General features: G+C 35.7%; 1 protein-coding gene across 8 annotated transcripts in view; it reads left to right on the forward strand.

Annotated features, from left to right (window-relative positions):
• The window catches only part of PAM (peptidylglycine alpha-amidating monooxygenase), a 117,542-nt gene that overhangs the window by 97,880 nt on the left and 4,148 nt on the right, over window positions 1-15,514 (forward strand). For 7 of the 8 annotated variants that reach the window (XM_063180544.1, XM_063180545.1, XM_063180549.1 and 4 more), the window contains 8 exons: window positions 1,301-1,430; window positions 6,374-6,490; window positions 6,990-7,062; window positions 8,383-8,590; window positions 9,242-9,442; window positions 12,104-12,222; window positions 13,220-13,319; window positions 14,672-14,725. In XM_063180544.1, coding sequence (XP_063036614.1) covers window positions 1,301-1,430; window positions 6,374-6,490; window positions 6,990-7,062; window positions 8,383-8,590; window positions 9,242-9,442; window positions 12,104-12,222; window positions 13,220-13,319; window positions 14,672-14,725 — 1,002 coding nt within the window. The remainder of the gene's footprint in view (window positions 1-1,300; window positions 1,431-6,373; window positions 6,491-6,989; window positions 7,063-8,382; window positions 8,591-9,241; window positions 9,443-12,103; window positions 12,223-13,219; window positions 13,320-14,671; window positions 14,726-15,514) is intronic. The other variant, XM_063180546.1, reaches the window with a different exon arrangement.

Consider the following 15,514-nt stretch of genomic DNA (forward strand, 5'->3'; position numbering starts at 1 on the left):
TTTGCCTTCATTGGAAAATTACTTCCAGGTCAAGGTGAACCCTCTCAGACTCCTTGGGGGCTGTGTTCTAAGGTCTGTGATCTGCCTTCTTTCAAAGCAGGATGCCCTGACACTTTGTGAATTTGGAAATCTTTTTCACCTGCCTAGATGGTACACCAGTGACTGGTGTTTAGGGTCAGAGCAGAACTCACAAACTTTACGTGAACTGAAAACTGCAAAGTAAAGTGTGGTTGCTTTCAAACGCACTATTAGTGAAGTGGCTCCAGTTTCACATAACTTCAAAGAAATTGCTTCTTATTTGCCATTTGGCTGTATATGCCTACATGCTAATTATGCGTTGTAAAAATACCTGAATTATGCTCAACAAATCAATTTCTGAAAGGAAGCAGTGGTGGATTTCCTAACATGTAGAAAAAATTTTAGAATTTTTTGGTTTTCATTTCTTTCTATTTTATCAGAATCAGTGAGATCTCTCTCACCGTTACATTTTTTATTTTTGATAATCTAGTTCGTTTGCCTCTTAATACACTGCCGGAGCCACAAAAGAGCAATCTCTTCCAAATAGTATTTAAGTAGGTGATCTGTGAGAAATCAATCCTTGCAGTCAACTTTCCACCACTTTTCAAATATTGAACAGTTTGCACCTTTTATCCTTCTCAGTCTGCTTTTACGTAAGAGAGATTGAAGAGACCATACTTTTATCTTTTTAATGTTAATTTCTAAAACTAAATTTCTCTCCCTTAGTTGAGTTTTACACTTTAAGACAAATACAAGAAGTCTTCTTTTCTTAGTGTTAAAAGCTTTAATAGAAAAAAAAATATGATTCACCTTCCACATTTCATTTAGTGATTCATGGTATTTATGTATATGATTAATGATATTTATAGATGTGGTTTTTTATCTAACACTGATAGTTAATGTTTAAATTTTCCTGCTGATTTCAATTGTATATTTTTGTAATCTTTCAGTGTAGAAAGTATTACATAACTTCTAGAACTTCTAGAGTATGTATCCATGTATCCTTATAAGTTGGAGAAAAGAATGGAGTCAAAATCAATTTTGATATTTGTGTCATCGGTACATAGCAGGTTGCCAGTGCTTGTGCATGCTTTATTATGTTAAAACTATGCTTGGAATTTAATTGCAATGCATTGAATAGAAATACTGCATGTAAGAAAACGTCCATGTAATTCCCAATAGTCTGCACCAAATGTCAGCTAACCATATTTGGATTTTTTAAATAAATTTGCTACATTATTATATTTTTTGTTTTTTCATATTTATTTATTTATTTGGTCAGATTTCCACATAGAAGAGGCTGTGGAGTGGACTGGGTTAGACCTCAAACTAGGCCAAGTTTCTGGGTTGGCTCTGGACCCTGAAAATAACCTAGTTGTCTTCCACAGAGGTGATCACGTTTGGGATGAAAAGTAAGTAGAGGCCCTTCCCAAATGGTGAGTTAGAAGGTTGAACTCCTGTGTGCTGTTTATATACCTTCTCAAGAAAAGATAGTTTGAAGTTCTTTTTCCATTTAAAAATTCAGTTCTTTGGCTGAAAGTGCCAGAATAGAAATGGTGACTGACAATTCAAGATGATGAGTTATTAAGTCTTTAGACAGTAAGAATGTGTCTCCCAGGGAAAAGAACATAGTACATTAGGTCCTTAAACTGTATGACCATGTTAGTATGATATTCACTGCGATTAATTATCCTTACTTTTCCATGTCTCTTAGCAGGAATAATTAGCCTGGGTGAATAATGTTTTAGTATGGTATACTACAATTAGTACTTGGGTTTAAGACATGCAAAGCTTTGTCCATTCTTCTTTGTGTTTATATACACTGAAAAAAAGGGATTGTTACAAGGTACTCTCTCAAAACAAACTTTATTCTACTCATTTGATAAAATTTGCTACATTTAGCATCACTCAAACAAAAAAAAAAGTCTGAACTCTAGAATGGTGGTACTTCTAGTGTTTGTAAAATTATGTAGTCACAGCTATATTGTTTTAAGGACAGAACAATCCAATGAAGAGTACTGTCTTTATTTTTACAATGTTCTTATGTATTTGATTTTTAAAATTGTTTATGTGTTTATATGGATACTTTTGAAATTGCAAGAAATACTGGGAGAAAGTAGTACAAGCCTGTAATATGTTATGTGGTACCATTTCAAATATACCCTTTAAAAAAATTTCTTCCTTTTAAGCATCTGTTCTCCATATATATATATATTTATATATATATTTATATGTATAGCTATAACAGTAAAGGGTACGTCTGTTTTCAAATCCTGAATAATTCATTTAAAGATAACATCATGTCTGAAAAATAGGACAGTATTCTGAACATTATGATAACAAATTATGCTTAGAATAGTGTTTCATGAAAGAAAATAAGTTACTTTGGTTTTAAGGTAAATAACATAATGCAGCAGATAAAACAATCATTTGTTTCTCATATGCGTCAGTGATATCTCCAGCTCAAGTGTATATAAATACAGACTAAATGATGCATTATACAACTTGTATTACTCAGACTTCAAGTATTGTGTAAAAGCTGTTTTTTTATCTTCCTACTCAGGAACATAAGTGCTGTTCTTTGTGTTGTTGAATAACGAATTGTAAAAATATTTGAAAATAGGCTGGTTCTTGTAACATACATATTTTTGAGTGTCTGGCAATTGAAGTATACCAACAATCCAGAGCACAAAACTTGAATTTCAGATCCAACAGTGTTGGGAAAGCCTACAGGTTTTAAACAAAACAAAACAAATTCCCTAAAGCAACAGGTGTGCATGATAACTCAACCATGTTGAGAGACAGATAGAACTTCAGCTTCATTATGCTGTGGCTGCAGAAGAGGATTGGAGTTGAGATATGTAGTCTAGAAATCCATGTATGTACCACCAGTGCTCAGTAACACATGGCCTTCCATAAAGGTAACTTATCATTAAATCCTAGTTCTTGAGGGCTTTTATTCCTGAGTCTTACTTTTTTTCTTCTTCTTTTTGTGGAGCATAGTTAATCGGTGTATAGGAAATCTAGTGTTGATAGGGACCCTTAAGTCAGCTGAACTAGAACTCTGTAGGCCTTTCATGTAGAGTATGATGGTTTTAAAATGTATTTTGAAAACATGCCTGTTGTTAAGCTCTTGTTCCACATCTTGTCGCATGGAGAAGAGGCACACAGAAACGTGCTCACCCAGTCAGCCTTCCCTTTTTACCTTTGGGTACACATATGGGCATTGAGGTTACTTTCATTTGTTGTGATGAAAAAGGAAGAAGTAATGGGTGTTCTCATTTTTCAAGAAAAAAAAATGGTATTTAGAAGGGGTTTATCATGACAGTTGTATGGAGGAGGCATAAGAGGTTAGCAGACTTTTAAGTTAACTTTTATCATTAGCTGCAAATACACAGTTAATCAAATATTCTTTACCAAATTGTAAACATAAATCAATAGCCTGAAAGCCTAGAATTTATTTTCTGTTTCAATGCTTCACCAGCTTAGTATAGAAGCAAATAAAACAAAAACAATCTGTGCTGTTAAGCTTTGCACAAATGTTTCCAATGCATTATTAACATATGCCACAAAAGCTGGATCCTCATTCAGTTTAATATAGCTGGTTGAATTATCTGTGCTGTTGCAAAAGGTAACGTCAGTCTACTTTAGAGGTTATGCAGTGACAAGCACTGTAATACAGTAGCGGTTTTGCAGTGGCTGTAGCATTCCTTCAGCATATGATTTTTAAAAAATAATCCTCTTAAATAATTAAGGTTCTTCTACAGCATGGTCTCTTCAGTTTCAGAACAGTCTTTGCTGTAAGCAGCATGTATTTTGTGGAGTGAAAAAAAAACTATTCAGCTGGCTGAGCAGTGAATCAGCTGGAAGTTATTTTGTATTTTGTGATGAAATATGTGTGCTGTTTATCCAATTTACAAAGAACTTACTAGAGAATATCAGTTACATTCTTGTTACTGCATTCTTATCTAGGTAGGTAGGCTGAGCATAGTATCACAATGGTGATGGGTATTGATCAAGAATAGACCTCAGGGTTGTCCTTTCAGAGGTTATGAGATCAGGTGGTCTGTCTAAATTTACTATGTAGCCCACAAGAAGGATACTAGATTTAGCAAGAAATCCTTTTCATTAATGGGCAGCAGAGGAGGGGTGAGAAGTAAAAACATAAATGTGGAATTACATTGGAGTAGATAAGCAGTGGATTTTACCTGTCCTTCAGTATCAAAGTGCAGAACCTATTAGGAAACCATGCTTTAGAGCAATATGAGTACTGTGTTTAGTTGTTCTCTTTGTGTGCTTTTGGTCTTGCTGCTTTTAACCTGGAAGTAGTCAGCATTGTTTGTGTTCTTATGTACCATTTAAATCAAAGGAACATTGCCTGGAAATTAATCTCAAGCACTGGGAAGAAAAGAGTGACTGTGATTTTGTAGCATTCTAGTCATTCTCCTAGAAAAGAAGTTTGACAGGGAGAAGATGAATGTAAGATCACTACCATAAACTCAAGTTCAATAGAATTTCTCTGTGTACCATACAATCTCTTGTTTACACTGAAATTACTTAGTTCCCAGAAGAGCTGGGCATAGCAGGAAATACTTAGGCATCCAGACAGCACCATTACTAAGAGCTACAAGCATAACAAGGGAAGCCACTAATTATTTTAAGTAGTTTAGATAGTCAGTTCTGCATCACTAAGATTCTTTTCTTTGATAATTTGTGTAGATTTTCTGCAGTTATCTACGTACATTAAAAATAATGTTAGTTCAATCCATCCATTATTGATGCTACAGTTTGGTATCCATAGCTAGGGCAAGACCTTATGAGTATTAGACTCCCTTTAAAATTTCAAAATTAAGAGAACTTGTCATGGCAGATGACTGTCGTGAATGGTAAAGAATATAACAGCACCTGCTGAATAATATTCAAACAAGAAGGTATTCAATACCAGTATAGGCCTTTGTGTGTCATTGCCATTTATCCATTGTCTTCCTCTACATGATGGCAGAACTCTGGGGAGAGTTTTAGTACCTTTCACCTTTGGTTTAACCATTCATAGTCAAAAGGATTATTTTGGCATTAGATAATATTTCTACCAGAAATTCAGTAGTTACAGATAGTTACTATATGCAATGGCATTATCTAAATACTATTTTCTAATCATAGCCTATGCAGAAATCTAAACACATTCTGTATTGATTTTTCTAGTTATGTATAAAGCCAATATTGCTTTTCCACATTAAAAATTCTAGACATATAAATATTTAATGTAATGGAGATGTGAGACTGTTATAGCTGTACAATACATAGTTTTAAGGGCTTATTCAAAGCCTTCTCTGTGACTACAAAGTATATTCTTGTTTACCAAGTAGCATCAATCATGGCTGGATTTCTCTTGGGATTTACAAATAGATTTAAGAATACAAAGTGGGAGCAGGGAATGGGCCTTGTATTCAAGCATTTTTCATTCACATCAAACACTATGCTCTAACATTTAGCCTGAAATATTGTTCAAAATATTTTACACTCTGTTTACCTTCACTAAAAACTGAACATATATTTTAACAGGTTAGAGTAAGAGCCAATGTCTCTGTAAGGATACAGCCAACTATATTTTTATTTTTTTGAAGCATATGATAATTTCATGCCTAGTAAATATCCTCTGGAAAGTTTGTCCTGATTCTTAATGTATGAAATAGTAACATGTACAAATGTTTTTTATGAATATATTCCGTGTACCTTGAAAATTGAGTGCAATTTTGTGCGATGAGGAGGAATGCACATAATATCCTATAGTCTTGTGTAAGCACACTGTGAAAATAATAAGAACCATAAGAACTAAATCTTGTAGTAGTAAGCTCTAGCAAAATACTGAAATGCATATGAAAAAAGAAAAAGCAGAAGACATACAAACATGCATAGACTGCCTTAGATGGTACAAAACACCATAGAGACATACCTGGTCTTACTGGCAGGTATGCCCTGGTGATTCCCTATATTTTTTTCTTAGGCTATATTGTTGAATTTCTAATTTCTGTGTTGCCATGACAATGAAATTATTAAACAAAATAATTTGAAAAGGGGTTTTTACTTACTTGCTTTAGGACTATCTTTAATTGTTGCTGTGTTGATTTGGTGCTCTGTTAGTTTAGAAGTCATAACCCCAGTAGGAAATGTAGACATACAACACTATTAACTCTTACAACTATACAGTGATGTTATAAGGTTTATATTTAAAGAAAGAAAAAGCCAATAACCCCACACTAGAACTGAACTACAAAACTTGGCTTTAAGTTGTGTGTATATTGTTCATTGGTAGAACCTTCTAATGCTGGCTTTCTATTCCACTCTTTTTGTACAGTTCTTTTGACAGCAAATTTGTCTATCAGCAAAGAGGCCTTGGACCAATTGAACAGAACACAATTATTGTCTTGAATCCAAGTAATGCAAAACTGCTTCATTCCACAGGCAAGAGTCTGTAAGTTGGGGTTTTATTCTCTTACTAACTGAACTAATATTTACTATATTCTATGCCAAAGAGTCCCTAAACTATTTTTTTGTGTTTTAAATTATGTTTGTGCATTTATATACAATTGTGTAATCATAGCCTATTTTCAGGTAAATAAATAAACAAAGTCAACAATTAATAAAATTAATTTGCTATCTCTATTACCTCTATTTTCTAACATTTCGTATAATTGCATCTACCAGGGAGATTAACAGAAGTGAATCTTGTACATTGTCCTTATAAATGCTAAGGCAGCCTGAGATATCTGAGATCAACTGAATTTCATACCTGAGACACTATTGTCAAGAAAATTCTAAGCTGTAAATATTTATTTTTCATTAAATGCTACATGTAGTTAGTATGTACAGCGTTTGTTTTTGATCTGTAGATAAAAAATGAAATCTTCACATCTATATCATTCTTCCAGGAAAATGATTTTAACTTCATTCTTCTACATTTGTGCTTGCAGATTTTATTTACCACATGGTTTGAGTGTAGATAAAAATGGTAACTACTGGGTCACTGATGTAGCTCTTCATCAGGTATGTATCTGAAGCTTTAGTATCAGGACCATAACATTTTGCTTTAAAGTATTTTTATTTTCCTAGAGATTTGACATACATTGTTTATCTAGGCCTGTTTAGAATAACATTAAGAATATGCCTACAGAAATTCACCCCTGTGCACTTCATGGAATATAGTTGTGTTGAATAATTTGCTATGAGGACATAGCATGTAGAAATAATTGAATCATAGACTCAGACCATAGAATCATGGTCTGAGTTGGAAGGGGCCTTAAAGATTATCATGTTCCAGCTGCCCTGCCATGGGCAGGGACATGTTCCGCTAGGCCAGGATGCTCAGAGCTCCATCCAACATGGCCTGGAGCACTTGCAGAGGTGAGACAGCCACAGCTTCTTTGTGCAGCCTCACAGTGGCATCACCAACCTTGTGGTAAAGAACTTCCTCCTAATATTTAATCTAAACCTACTCCCTGTTTGAAGTCATTCCCACTTGAATGGGGAATTCTATCACTACGTACATCTGTAAAAAGTTCATTTCTGACTTTCTTGTGGGCTCCCTTCAGGAGTGGGGAGGCCACAATTAGGTCACCCAGAAGCCTTTTATTCTCCAGGCTGAACAATTCTCTGAGCCTTTCCTCACAGCAGAGGTGCTTCATCCCTCTGATCACCTTGGTGCCTCCTCTGGCCTCTCTCCAGCAGCTCCATGTCCTTCCTGTGCCGGGACCCCGGGGCTGGAGGCAGCTCTGCAGGTGGGGTCTCAGCAGAGCAGGGCAGAGGGGCAGAATCCCCTCCCTGCCCTGCTGCCCAGGGGCTCTGGGTGCAGCCCAGGACATGGTTAACCTCTGGCTGTGAGCACACCTTACCAGCTCATGTTGAAATTCTCATTAACCAACACTGTCTCCTCATGGCTGCTCTCAATCCCTTTTCTTCCCAGCCTGTGTTTGTGCTTGGGATTGCCTCAACCAAGGGGCAATCCCAAGACCTTGCACTTGGCCTTGCTGAATTTCACAAGGCTCTTATGGAGCCCTCTCTCCAGACTTTCAAGATACTTCTGTAATTTTCTGCTATGTCTTTTGCTTATCAATGCAAAGTCTAGAAAGTGAAACTAAATTATTTGCTTTGTAATAACAGCAAATTTGTATTTTAAGCAGAAGTTTCCTATAATCAGGACTATTGAAAAGCTAGCAATAAATATTATGGTCAATATATTAAGATTATATTTGGTATGTAAATTTATTGTATACACAGTGATAGGAGTTTTTCCCTAGGCCACCTAGGTCTTTGGTTTCACCTTCCATAACTAAAACCTCTTTTCTCTTCATTTTGACTGAAAAAAAGGTTTTCAAACTAGGAGCCAAAGACAAAGAGCCATTACTGACCTTAGGAGTACCTTTGCAACCAGGCAGTGACAAAAATCATTTCTGTCAACCAACTGATGTGGCCGTGGACCCAATCACTGGCAGCATTTACGTCTCTGATGGCTACTGCAACAGTCGGATTATTCAGTTCTCTCCAAATGGACTATATGTGATGCAGTGGGGAGAAGGTACAGTCAGGGCTCTTGGTACTTTACCCATACTGCTGTTACCATGAGCTCATCATGAACCACAAAATTGCTGATGTTGCTATTAATTTTTTAAATTAATTTCTATAACTGAAATACCTTCCAGGCCCTACATAAATTTCAGCCTTGACCTTGCATCCAAATTTTCTCTTGGCTTTTTTTACAGCTACTTGTAGTGGTTATTTATTTACTAAAAATAAAAAATGTAGGTTTGTCATCTTGCTTTCAGAACAAATATTGTCATACCCTATTTTGTCAAGAAAATATTCTGACTTTCATAAAGCCAATTATTTTTCTTAAACATATAAGAAAGGAATAATTTTTTGCCAGATTTATGCTGTGATTTCATCTATTTTAAGTTTTGTGAATAATTATATTTCTGACTGACTCAGATTTATGTATCGCTGTAACTATGCTGAATATTCTCAGGAAATTGCAGATTCTGAATTTGGGATTTATAAAGAAAACAAAATAGGCTACTCTGAGTTACATACCTAAACACTAGGAAGAAAGCAAGCTGACCTTAGTCTTTTCCCAGAGTTACATTGCATTATGTGGTATACTGATGTTTCTAAGTAAAACTGATAGTTTCAGTGTGTACTTTAATACAAACTTGGGGTTTTTTTATTGCAGAGAGTTCTCTAGACAGATCCGGGCCTGGACAGTTTCGTATCCCTCACAGCCTAGCCCTGATCCCTGACTTAAGTCAGCTGTGCGTTGCGGACAGAGAAAATGGTCGAATTCAGTGCTTTAGGCTGGAGACTGGGGAGTTCACAAGAGAGATCAAACACAAAGCATTTGGAAGAGAGTTATTTGCAGTTTCCTATGGTCCAGGTAATCTTTTTTCTTGTTCTTCGTATTTCAAGTAGTTGCTTTGTGCCAGGATGTCACATTTCCTGAAGTGCTATTGTGTTATCTTGGGATGAATGTTACTTATCTTTGAGAGTAGTCCTGATGCAATGGCAAATTTGAGAACTACCTGTTTTCCTGCTTGCAGATGAGGGAAGCTTGCATCTAATCTCTGTTTCTAAAAAATGACTGATTACTGCCTAAATGTGATATCAACAAGTAGACAATCTTGCTGCTTCCTGGCGACTGCAAAATTAATCAGTAAATGATGACATTATTAATAATAATGTTTCTAAATATGCATTTTGAACTCCACTGAAGAGAGCAAAATTAAGACCAAATGAAGAGTTTTTGGTTTCATGAAACCTGAGAACTGAAAACAAACAGAAAACATTGCAGTTTTCAATATCACAGTCTGGTTAACAATTACTATATTAAGTTTTGGGATTCTATTTTAAATACCAATACTGAAGGTAAGGTAAATGTTAAGAACTGGTTGAGGAACTTTGGCATGTTGGGCTCCTGACTCCTTAATGCCAAATTTAATATCATATCTCTCTCTTTTGCACCTGCAAGAATGTAAAAATATGCTGTGCTGGATGAGAGGCTTGATATCTTTGTGTCTCTGACAGTGGAAAGAGGCATTCTGAGAGTGTGTATAAGCTTGGATGCATTTTGTAGTAATTCCTCTCCTATTCACTATGCATCCACAAACCCTTTATTTAGCAGTTTTAGGAGGTAACCTATGATCTGTTCTTCACAGTATCTTTCTACAGACATGTTGCCCACAAGCTCTAATCCCATTTCAAACTGACTTGTATTGTCTGATTCATTGACCCTCCACCATTGCAGGGTCCAGAAATTCATTATCCACTTTATTTATTTTTTTTAATATAGAAAGTGACCTAGTTTCATTGAGTGCTACTCAATCTCAGAATTTTGGGAGCTGAATAACAGTTCCACGCTCCCCCAATCTGGTGCCCCTTCATCTTGCCTTATCCTCTTAAAACCAAAGAACCGCAGCTAGCTTGGCCTCTTCCCATAGCTTCAGCCCCTTGAGTAGTGTATTTGCCTTTCTTTTCCAACCTCTTTAGTTTCATTGGAACCTTTTTGAGATGCAGAGAGTAAAAGAGCACTCAGTACTCAATATGTGTGCATGCTAAGTTTTTGCATAGTGTAGAACTGTCCCCTCCATTCCTAATTCTCCTCCTCATGATGCCAGACATTCTGCTGAAATTTTGTCTGACACTGTACATGGAAGTGAGATTTCAGGAATCTTTTAGGGATGGCTTAGAGATGTCTTTCTTGAGCTGAAGCTACCAGCTCCAAGTTCAAACATCATATAGGCATGATCTAGATTATTTTTTTGGAAGAAACATCACTTTACATTTGTCTTTGCAGAAGCTGTTTTGTCATCTGTTTAACAACTTACTTGTATAAAAAGTCTCTCTGGACTTCCTTAGTATCATGAAGCTTTTGACTTCTCCACAGAACTCAGTTACTTTCCTCAGACTGCTAGGTGTTATTGTTTGCCCCATTTTTCAGTCATTGATGAAAACTGTTCAATAAAATTTCTGGCTCTTGTCACTTCAACATCACACTATTCAGACTTCTCTGTCCTGAAGAATTTTTAGCTCTGCCCATAAGCTCTTTGCTTTCTGTTCATTAATGGATATTTTGTTCCGACCTTTGATAACTCACGTTCAGTAATCTCGGATGCACTTCCTTGTCAAGGTTTTTCTGAAAGCACAAATATGTCTATAGAATCTGCCTACCTGTGTGCTTTTTCTCCCTGTTCAGTGCTGAGGCACAACACTTACAGAAGCCACACCAACATGTTCTGGCAGTTCACACTTACCCATGTCTCAGTCTTCATTATGGGTTCTGCCATCTTACTGGAGATGGATGCCAGAATTGGTAATGTGTGTTCACAAGCACCATTTTGTAGTTGGGCACTACTTCAGCATCCTGTTGGACAAGTGACTGTTTGCAGTGCTGGGTTACTTTATTTGGCCTGAAGTCAGATTTTACATTTGGTTTCCTTCTGAATTTGAGTGAATGCCATCTAAACCTCATAAATTAATAACCTCTGACTTGTCTTATACCTTGTGCTTCCCATTGAGTTGTCTCCTCTGATCTCTTTACTAAGAAAAAAAATGGAGTGTTAGAAACTTCCCAGCATATTAAACAGAAAAAACTTACAAAATCCATTTCTTTAGATTAGAGGCCATAGGCCTCTAATCACTGAGTCCCCCTTCACATCTTTTCCTTTTGTGGTCCCACTTACTCTGCAGCTGACTTTCTGCTTTTGATGTGTTGAAAGAACTTTCTGCTATCAGGTCAACCATCCATAGCACAGCATTCTTGAGGTTATTTTTTAACACCTTCACATTCCTTTTACATTTAAACTATATGTAAAGTCTTGCTGGTTCTTCTTATTTGAACTAATATGCATATCTTAAATGACAAAGTTTCAGTGTGTCATACCTCACTTAACTTTCCTCTTGTAGTTTAGCTTCTTGTTGAGTTATCTTCCTGTCTCTCTGTCTCAGAGACAGCCTTTTTTCATCTAAACTATTACAGTTCCATCTTCATATTGCAGTTTGCTACGTGTGGGTTCTTAAGGCAAATCTAATGTTGTTGCAGGTGGTCTCCTCTTTGCAGTTAATGGAATGCCCTATCCTGGAGAGACAGAATCAGTGAAAGGATTTGTGATGAACTTCTCTACTGGAGAAATAATTGATACTTTCATTCCACTTAGAAAGGTAGAGTACTGCACAAAGTGCCTGTTACGTATAATCATATATATGAGAACATTGGTAACATTCTACTTTTCCAACTTCGTAAGAAGTTGGAAAATTTGTTATAATGTAAGGTATTCAAAAGGAATTATTTATAGCACTAAATAAAAACACTAGAATTTTGGGTATTAGCTTCTGCATGTGGTACACATTTGAAGATAATACTAACTTCTAGATGATTCCTGCAGATAATACCTTCAGGCAGGATAAGCCTACTTTATTACTGCCATTACAGTTCTTAAAAGTTCATTTAAGAGAATAATGAAGGAATTGAAAGATTCATGTATTTAGATGCTAGTAATTTGTCAAAAAATAGAACTTATTCCCAAGCAGAAATATTATTCCTAAGCAGAAATAATATGGTATATAATAACTGTATGGTTATATCCCTCTTTACAGAATACTAGTGATAAGTTAAGGCTAAATGTTCTTCACACAGTATTGTACATTAAATTTGTGGGGTTTTTAACAGTCTCTATATATTGTCTTAGATTGAAGAATTAATGTTAATATTCGCACTTCTTGGTACACATACACTCTTTATTTGCAGTCCAACTTTAAATTATGTTCAGAGTTATTTTTTCTGAGTATAGCAAATAGCTGTTTTGCATATGAACTTTAACAAAAATTAAATGTGTGGGTTTCAAACCAAGATTATTTTTGAAAATACGTATTTCAGTGGATAAAGTGGAGTGTAATAATATGAATAGAAATAATACTAATATAATTTTTTTAGCATTAATATATGGAATAATCTCTATGTCGCTATCCCTGGAGAAGGCAAATTAAGAGAAATGGAATTCCTTTCACACATTTGGGTTTCACACTAGCACCTACTAGCACCTGCTGCATTTTCCAATCTAAAGCAGGATTGAATGTGACCAGGCTCAAGTTAGGTGTTAAGAAGACCTTATGAAAGCATAGACACTTAGGGGTAATCTGTTACTGCTTATCTTCACAGAGCTTTGAGATGCCACATGATATTGTTGCTTCAGAAGACAGAACAGTATTTGTTGGAGATGTTCATGCCAAAGCAGTGTGGAAGTTTGCATGTGTGGAAAGTACGTTCTTTTTGTTCTTAATGTCCTAACTTCATATTTTGTACCTTCAGGTCAGTATCACTTATCTGGTGCCCTTGGCCAAGAGCCTAGTGGCATAATGAGGGTTTTAAGTGTACTACAAGCTTTACTTGCAGCATTGTGTGCTGCTGCTCTGTTTTCATTAAAAGACAGTTCTTCAGCGTTGTTGTGTGCTCTATCAAAGAAGAGTCCTGGGCACATGAGTTTGTCACAGAAGGAATCAACATGCATTTGCCTTCCACATCCATTGTTAGTACTTGCTTAAACAAAAGTGTTACTCTAGTATTTTAGTAATTTCAGTGTATCATTTGCTGAGAGCTCAACTGCTTCCTGTGAGGTTATCATGCAGAAAACTCCCAAGGTATAAAATAAAAACACAGGTCAACTTAAAAATTATATTCATTTCATTGGGAGCATTCATCACTAGAAAATTAATCTAGTATAATTTGAAGTCCTATTTTTATACAGAGGAAATACTTGTCTGTTTTAATCTAGTAACCCCCAAGGCAAGCAGCCTCAGTTCAGGGAGAGGAACCTGATTAGTCAGACTTCAATTTAGTAGGATTCAGAGAGAGATTACATGTTTTACAGGAATACAAATATAATTCACTGCTCCATTATATGGGATAAAAAAAATGTATGACAGACATGAAGTCTTAGCCTTCAGGATGTTAGTCATCCAGTAAGAGTCCACGGCTATAAATGACTAAGCTAGTTATTCCTTATTTGTCTTGTTTATAATTAATGGATTTTCCTTTGGGGCATTTGGTATCAGCTGCTCTTAATAACAGGAGGCTAGACCAGATAAATTGTAATTCTGATTGGATATGTTTTTATCTGCATTTAGTAAACTGAACATGAACAATTCTCAGCTGTTATTCAAAGAAATATGAGAATAAAAAAGTAATGGAATTTATACAGGTTAGATGAGAGACCTCCTAGTATAAAATTTTCTTTTTAGCTTTTGCTGAAGTATAAAAGAGCAGTAGCTAAGAAACCCTGATTCAACCAGCCTTTAATTCACTATGATTTTGATAATAAACAATTTTATTTTTGCAGGAATCTATGAACCTTTAGGCATACACATAAAATCTTTCTGTTTCATATAAAAGGTGATTATTGCAAGCAACCTACATGAACTGGACTCTTCCTTTCTTTCCTCTGGCCTTGTGAGCTACTGAATAGTTTATATTGACTCTCTGTGGTGAAATTCAGGTGTTGATGGGAATGTTTACTGTAGGATTGTACTGTACATTTGAAAAAGCTAGCAGGAAGATGTCACTGAGTGCCTTTCGCAAATATCAGTTGTCCTGAAGAATTATTTTGTTTTACAGAAATGGAACATCGGTCAGTTAAAAAGGCTGGTATTGAGGTACAGGAGACAAAAGGTTAGTCTGATTCATAATGAAAATGAAGGGATCAGTATGTTCCTGTAGACTAGGGCTGCTTCTGCCAAGCTGAAGAGACAAAATGCTGACCAGTTTGACCTGGTTTTTGTGCATTCCTATTGGAAGCACTAGAAGGAAGCTTGTAACACTGTTACCTGGTAGATGCTATTTCACAACCAATCCAAACATTTCATTTCCACTGATTACAAGTGCTTCATTGTCACGGAGTAAAAAATTTACTAGTAGGTTAATTCCATTCTACCATCTGGTATGTTCCAGTTTGGTATCTGTGGCAGCTCCCTTAGATGCAAAAATAGCTCTAAAATACAACAGCAACAATTACTCCCCAACACCCTCCCCCACTCTACATCCCTCCACCACCAGAAAAGGGTTATTTGAAATGACAATTGGTTTATATTCCTGTGTAGTCTTTTAGTACTCAGCCTTGTCAGTCACACCATATGGCAAGAAATGCTATTTTTTTCTATTTACATTTCCTCCCATAGATTTATTAGACTTTTTTTTTTTTTTTAATCTGCATGAAAATGAAAAAAAAAAGGAAAAAGAAAATGAAAGCATATAGGAATAAAATACGGAGACAGTACACAGAGGAGATTCAAAGGAGTAAAATACCAGTTAAGGTAGATGAGAAGTAATTTTAACCATTTGTGTTCTATTATGTAGCTCATTTTCCTTCCAGAAAAACAATACCACATTATGGTACTATTTATAAAGGTATTAAAAATGTTCAAATGTTCTTAACTGGTTTTCTTTGCTTAAACTCAGAGC

The sequence above is a fragment of the Melospiza melodia genome, chromosome Z (genome assembly GCF_035770615.1).
Source record: "Melospiza melodia melodia isolate bMelMel2 chromosome Z, bMelMel2.pri, whole genome shotgun sequence".
NCBI classification, from domain to species: domain Eukaryota; kingdom Metazoa; phylum Chordata; class Aves; order Passeriformes; family Passerellidae; genus Melospiza; species Melospiza melodia.